The sequence below is a fragment of the Pundamilia nyererei genome, unplaced genomic scaffold (assembly GCF_000239375.1).
Source record: "Pundamilia nyererei isolate P.nyererei 1_Seehausen unplaced genomic scaffold, PunNye1.0 scaffold00025, whole genome shotgun sequence".
NCBI lineage: Eukaryota > Metazoa > Chordata > Actinopteri > Cichliformes > Cichlidae > Pundamilia > Pundamilia nyererei.
The window spans coordinates 4,511,004-4,518,301 of record NW_005187426.1 but is presented as its reverse complement, the minus strand read 5'-3'; the positions used below and the strand labels follow the sequence as shown (position 1 = coordinate 4,518,301).

Below are 7,298 nucleotides of genomic sequence, written 5' to 3'. Positions count from 1 at the left end.
CACTATGAAATTAATTCCCTACTGTTAACCTTTCAGAAGCTCATAGCTATGCCGTTCGGAGGCTCTAGCACAAGGAGGGTGCTTGGGAAGGGTGGAGTTGGCTGACCAGACCAGTAGCATATTGGTTGTAAGTCACAAAAGGGCTCCTGGGTAGAGATGCGAAAGGGGAGGAGGGGATGCAGGCAGAAAAGAGGGATTGCTGAGGGTCAGGAATGAGCAGGATATAGCTGGTGACTGGGAGTCTGGAGCCAGGAGGGGACAGGAAGAGCAAGGGCCAGCCAGAAAGGACCTCTCCCGGTGGGGCTGGGAGTGGCTGATGTAATGGCATTAATCTCCAAGTGCCATCTGACACCCAGTGTGGCTCCGTCATTGAAAAGTGCTAATTCTGCTGAACTGTGAGGGGAATTCAGGCATCTCTAGAGGCAGTGCCCTGGATTAATTAAACATGCTGGCATGGAGTACTGGACAGATTTATCTCTTTTTATGCCATCTTCACCATTTGATTTTTGTGTTTAGCTAACAGAGGAGGACAAACTCAGGACATTAACACCAGGAACATTGCAACATCTTGCACCTTATATGGTTTCCAGCTAACGTGGGATTTCCCTTTTCTTTCTTCTCACTCTTTCTTTCTCTCCATCTACTTCTTTCCCTTTCTCTCCAGATGAACCGGCCCATCCAGGTGAAACCTGCTGACAGCGAAGGACGAGGAGGTAATTAACCTTCTCTTGGTCTCTGTTGCACCCCCACCCCCCCATTAGAAAACACACACATGTAAAAACACAAATACACTGAAATAGCACTCATGTAATCCCTAATAGTCTGCTCTCACTTGAGAAAATACCAGGAGTTAGTAGACTAGCCTGTAATATAGGTCACTTGCTTCTATTGACTTCCAGTCTGTGCCAGCAGAGGGGCTTTCTCAGGTTTATAGTCACTGGGAGCAGTTCAAAGGCAAGATAGAAAGACATGGAACGAAATAAAATATTGAGAAAATAGAAAAGAATAGGGAGGGAATAATCTTTATTCCTGATTTTAAAGTCAATATTAAGAGGAAAATATTGTCCAAACATACATAGATGAGTCAGAACTTAAAAACATGTCAACTGGCTCAGCACTACGACCGAATACCATTTTGAGGTATCATGATCTAAGACGTTTGGAACATTTGTGGTATAGCCATAATGTGTTTTATCCTAAAATAAGAGCATGACTACAGTAGTTGATAGTAACACCTTCTATCACTCTATGAAAACTCTGCATTACCTCAGATAGACTTATCTACCTACCTATTCACTAACCTGTCTTTTTACTTGTCTATATTCCTATCAATTTATCTGCCTCATAAATAGCATATAATAGCACTGATAAATGGAACCATGTAAAGTTAAATTAAGTAATTTTCAATGATTTCCATTATGTGATGTGAGCATTTCAGTAGAACTCAATGGATATGTCTTTTGCTTAGTACGAAAAGGTATGAATTGTGGTATGAATTAACGAATTGTGATATCAAAACATCACATTCTGCTTTAACATTGTGCAGATTCTTTTGCACAGCTTTCTATCATCACTAATTTGACTTTCATGGTGATTGACTAGATCATTCTAATGTCCCTTTTGACTAACATCACTGAGAATAATGCAGATTAAGTTTAAAAAAAAGATTTATGTGGGCTGAATTTGATCTAACCGAACAGGTCTGTGTCAGCCCCGTGCTTTCATTTCAGAGTGGTGATTTAGACTGCCTAGGTCAGTTTACACTGAGTCACTTTGCTGATTTATGTGGTCAAGTGTTAGTCTGATGGGCCATTTCAATTGCCATACCCCCCCCCCCCATGCAGATCTTATTTTTGTCATGGCAGCACTTTAATTAACGGCCATCTAAAAACAGGAAAAGTCTGACTGACAAGGCCTGGGAGAGAGCCAATCGGCATTCTTACCAAGATAAATTGGATCTCTCGGCTTAAGAGGGGAGGATGGATGGGTCCCAATATCAATTACTACCCTTTTCTCTGCAGAAAGAGAAGGGAGATGAACAGGTAGTCTGAATGAAATACAGAAGGCTTTTACGCTGCCCCTGCTAGTCTGTCAGATGAACTTTCTATATAGGAGGACAGGATAGGACACAGCACAGAATGAAATAAGACTGAGCAGACAGGCCCCAACAGAGATATTGAGCGTTAATGGCAACAGGAAGTCAGCAGACAGGCCAGGGAAGTAAACCACAGTCATGGCTGACAATGAAATGAGATTTACTATGAAGGCTTGTGGTTAAAGGAAAATAGACAGCCCTGCTAGGGCTGACTAAAAGTGAGAAAGTAGCGAGGGAGTCATCTGTGGAAGGCTCAGGACCAGTCAGGTACACCAATCCCAGTGGGGCCTTTAGACTGTCAAATCCAGGGCTGAACCAGGACATTTGCACCTCTAGAATGGAGTCACATTTATCACTACCAAGACATCAGCAATTATCTGTCATGGGAACTTGTGGAAGGGTCTCGATTACGTGCCTGTGCAGACATTAGGGCCCATTACTCCATTTGGAGACTCTGGTAGCACTTCTTTTGTGCACACTGTCCCTGAGAGACGTCCTCTCCCTGGGGATATGGGAGTGTCAGGAGGAGAAATAAAAATCAGTGCTCAAAGAATGGCTGGTAGGGGGCCATAGCACCACACCATAGTGCCAATAGGCTACCGCTGTGGATCATAGAGCACATTCTCTGGCTGTCTATTACAATGGCTCATGCCTACTTTATATTTTCCTTAGATTTTCAAGAAAGAACTTAGCATTGTAGGGGAGCTTAGCTGCCTTTTAATCTGTCTCTTATCACAACTATGACAATTTAACATTTACTCAGTGTACTTTGAATGTACTCGGCACCCTGTTCTTTTGTTTGTTTGTTTTTTTGTCAATTGGTCTGTGGTCATTGGAGGAAAAGGCACTTGAAACCTAAGAAAATTGACTTAAAATCCAAAATGAAAAATGCATCTCTACAATAGATCTTTCCATATAACCACTTTACCCTTTCTTTGTCCATCTACCATTTGCAAAACAGAGTAAAGTAGGAGAAGAAGCAAGTGATACAGAAATGGGGATTCAGTACAAGGCCCACAGAGAAATGCAAGAGAGTGAGAGATGGAAGACAAAAAGAGCAAGAGGGGAAGAGACGACAGGATGAGAAAGTTAACGGAGGGTGATGGAGGCAGCTGAGTGAATCTCAGCAGTAAATCATCTCAGAGCCGCCCCATCCCTATCTCCGCCTTGCCTCGCCAGGAATCTTTTTCCCCCTGACCTTGTCTGCTGCTGTGTCTGTGAAGAAAAGATGGGGCCAGATTATCTATGATTGGAGATGGCCATTATCTAAACACAATCTTCGAGCCAGGTCCCACTCCTCTAGCCACTGCTGTGAGACTGGAGACCACACTGATGAGAAGAAAGATGATGGGTCATCCAGCGACACCCTCTCCTTTTATTAACTCTGATAAGATGGTTTCAACACTCTCTTGAAATGCCCAGCAACCTCCATCAACATCCATCAACATCGACTTTTTCACAAAGTGCCACTCAGTACATTTGTCTACACATCTTAGCTCTCCATACTTTTCTCATATTGGAAACTTATACAGTGTCAGAATAATTTCCACCCCTGCACTTAATACTCAGCAACCCTATGTGAACCTTTTTAATATCTTGTCCATGCCTTTTGTCTGTCTGGCTGAGGGGAGTCTTTGTGAATGGCTCGTGTTTGTCTTTGCCAACCTGCTGCTCTTCAGAAGGCTGTCCTCAGTTGGCCAGTGGAGAGATTGACAGGACCTTAAGATGTTTTGTGCTGCGCTGTTGTGCCCCAGCCCAGCAGGTTGGGAAGAGTGAGGGCTGCTCACTGAGTCAGTCGGGCGGGCTACAAGGGAGGGGGAGTCTGGAGGCACCTCAAACCCACAGACGGAACATGCACCACTTTACATGCAAATGAACCCAAAATATCCCCCTGTGCCTCTGGAAAGAATTGTGCCAAAAAAAAGATTCCTGTTAGCAGTTAATATGTGGGATTTCCATCAAAGTCAGTTATTCTGTTTTAATTTTAGGTTTCAAGGCACCGACTGAATGGCCTAGCTTTTAGGATACTGTATACAGTTAATTTCTCTCAGGTTTTCTTGATCGTTCTGTGTTATTTTTTGAACATGCATAACGGCATTTAAAGCTACCCTCCCTACCCCCATCAGTTAAATAGATGTGATAGCTCCAGTGGCATAAGTAATGTGTTCACAAATACAAAGCCTGTATCATGTACCATCATGCCTGATATGCTGACAATTTAGATGTTTGTTCTCCCCTGATTATTCCATTTAGTACCTCACTATACTGGATAATCCACTTGTACACATCAAATAGGGACCAACAGCAGAGAGGTTTAGTGTGTGGTTCCACATTATTTTGCTCTGGAATGGGGTCTAACTATGTCTGGTAACCGGGTAGGAATGAAACGTGTCAGAAATAGAATGAGGCCTTTGAAGTAAACGCATGCATATTCCCTATCTCAACAGACACCGATGCTTGGTTAGAAATGTTTGTTGTGATATTTGTGACATACTGGGTATCCATTTAGCATCGTTTTCCAATGTGGAGAGTACCATTTCAGAATATTATGTTGTTAAATTAAGAAATATGCCCAAAGAGGAGAAATTCAAGCCTCATGTGGGATTGCTATTTTTGGCTGTTCAATTTATTTTTGAGTTTTTCCCATTAAGTACCAGATATCCATGGATGTTTTTATGGTTTCTGAAAATTGGGCTGTGCTTAGGCTGTTAGATTTGGTCCAAGTTAATCTTAAGATAGGCATATCAAATAGGCAAACCAAAACAAAAAACAACTAAATACATTTAACCCTAATGCTGACATAGAAATATGATCAAATCCCATCAAACAAAAACCTCAGAAAGACATTTTTTCCATACACATCATCAACATTGAAATGTGAAAGGTGAAATGAATCATTTTCAGGTTGTTGACATTCTATATATTAATACTTTATGTATATCCCTTTATGCAAAATCCCCAAACCCCAAATTTTTCTGCTGATTAGAAGTCTGACAAAAATCTTAATGTACAATCAGAATATGATTCACATATTGATATTCACACATTAAATATTTAAATTTCTTGCAATATATTAATACAGGAAATTACATCTAGTCTAACATAACCTTACCTTAAAGATTATTATGTCCTAAAGTTAGTTAAGAGAAATGTATGGGCTTCAGGTGTGTCCATATATCACTGATCCTGCCTGGTGAGGTGCATCAGTGAGTTGATGACTGTCTCACTTCTGGTGTAAAGCATGGGTCATGTACCGGATTTGGGTTATGGTTACTCCACTCCTGAATCTATATCTGTATTCATACTTAATGATAACTTGTGCAATTGCTCTAGAGTTAGCCTCCAGTGTTGTCTTCCACAGTCCCATTAAGGTCCTGTTGAATGTTATCAGTGCATTAGCCTTGTACAGTCCCAAGCTCTAAAGTATCCATGTATGGGGATTGTGTCGTAGGCTTTCCTGTAGTCAATCCAGGCAGGAGCTCCTCCAGAATTCCTTTCATATGGGTGGCCTTATAGGGGTCCCCAAAAACACTGGGGTGGCACACCAAAAACAGAATTTCCAGTTTTATTATGCTGTTGTCAAATATAGGTTACTTGAAGAATATGGCAAAGAGACAGAAAGAAGATAAATATGTACATAGTTAATTATGTACGTAGTTAATTTCCTTGACTGGAAGTCCCAACCATCGCTGTAATGATCCTCAGCAGAGCTGAGCAGAAGTAGCTTAAGATTCACTTTCCTAGAATGGAGTTAACTTTAACAGCAAACTTAATCAGGAAAGACAAGTAACAATCATATATTGTAAGATTGTGAACTGTTGCCTGCACCAGTGATCTGTCCAGGGATTGGCACCAGCCCAATTCTGCAACATGATATGGATCAAATACGTGTAAATAATATGGTAAACAAATATTACCAAGTAATTAGGTCAGTAGTCCTTTCACTGGAAATAAGATTTTTGAAATTTCAAATACCACACAGATACCTTAATTTTTTTCAAAACCAACTATTTGCAGGTACAAAACAAAAATAATCATTCGCCATCACATTTATGCAAAACAGTTTTATCCGTGGACGTGGGGGGCAGCAAACTTTGGTGGGTGGCCAATTGACTCAAGTGCCAACTCAGCCTGGTCAATGCGGAGCTTCCATATTGTACAGAGACAATTAAATGGCCAGTTTGATGGTATCATGCCCTTGTTGGGATCCTTTGGATCAGGATTCTTTGTTATGTGGACTGGCTCTTGTTCTGGCAGGTTGTTGTGGTGTGCTCTTAAGTCTGCTCTTAGATCCACCAGCCACTTGGTGTTAGTTGTGTGCCATCTCTTTCGCACAGATTTTCTTTCTGTATTGCTTATACAGTTTCAACAGTACTGGTGGGTGGGTCTACACTTGTTATGTTATTCCCTTATAGCTGAGAATACACCCTGGATGGCTCTTTGGAGAACAGGTCATTTATTCTCTTGGCCTCTTCTTTTCTGGTGAATCTCTTCCGTCTAGTGGACTTTGAGCCTTTGTTTGGTAGTTTCTAGAGCCTCCATTGTAGAATCGTGTGGTACCTCTTTTTTCATTAGGGATCTGTCACTCATGGTGGCTTTCTGCACCTCAGTTAACCCTCTAACATTCTGTTGTGTTGTACTCTTAGTTGGGTGGATATTTTGAGGTTGAGTTGATAGCTTTGAATTCTGCAATGATCTTCATCCTCAGCTCAGTAGATGCATCTGTCATTGCAAGGGGCTGGGCATCATCTAGTTCACTTCCACTGCTCTCTTCTACTAAGCTGTCTGTTGTTCCCACTGCACTGTAGCCCCTGGATCTCCAGCTCTGATATTAACATTCATTGAATGATAATATTACACTGAGCTTCCAAGTGTTTCTTGGTATTTTAAGTGTCAGTGTTAATTCTCTGCTCATTCGTTGTTCCCACATGTGTTCCTTATAACCTGTCTCACTGGATCAGCTGGCATGCTAGCATTCTATCAAGTCCATATTTACAGTCCTTGTACATGTTTGCGTTCTTCCAGTAGTCTACTTTTTATCAGTATATCTTGATTCCTTAATGGCCCAAACATCCACGTCAACATGGGCTTCAGTTATGTATCTCTCACTCACATTAAGAGGAAGGCTTAGGTAGCAACATTACTGGATCTATGTCACAGGCAAGGTAATACACACACACACACATACACACACACACACACT

At 41.5% G+C, this 7,298-nt stretch overlaps 1 protein-coding gene across 1 annotated transcript in view; it reads left to right on the top strand.

Annotated features, from left to right (window-relative positions):
- Positions 1-7,298, top strand: part of celf6 (CUGBP Elav-like family member 6) — a 145,027-nt gene that overhangs the window by 92,718 nt on the left and 45,011 nt on the right. Inside the window, exon 3 of the mRNA XM_013909446.1 lies at positions 665-713. Coding sequence (XP_013764900.1) covers positions 665-713 — 49 coding nt within the window. The remainder of the gene's footprint in view (positions 1-664; positions 714-7,298) is intronic.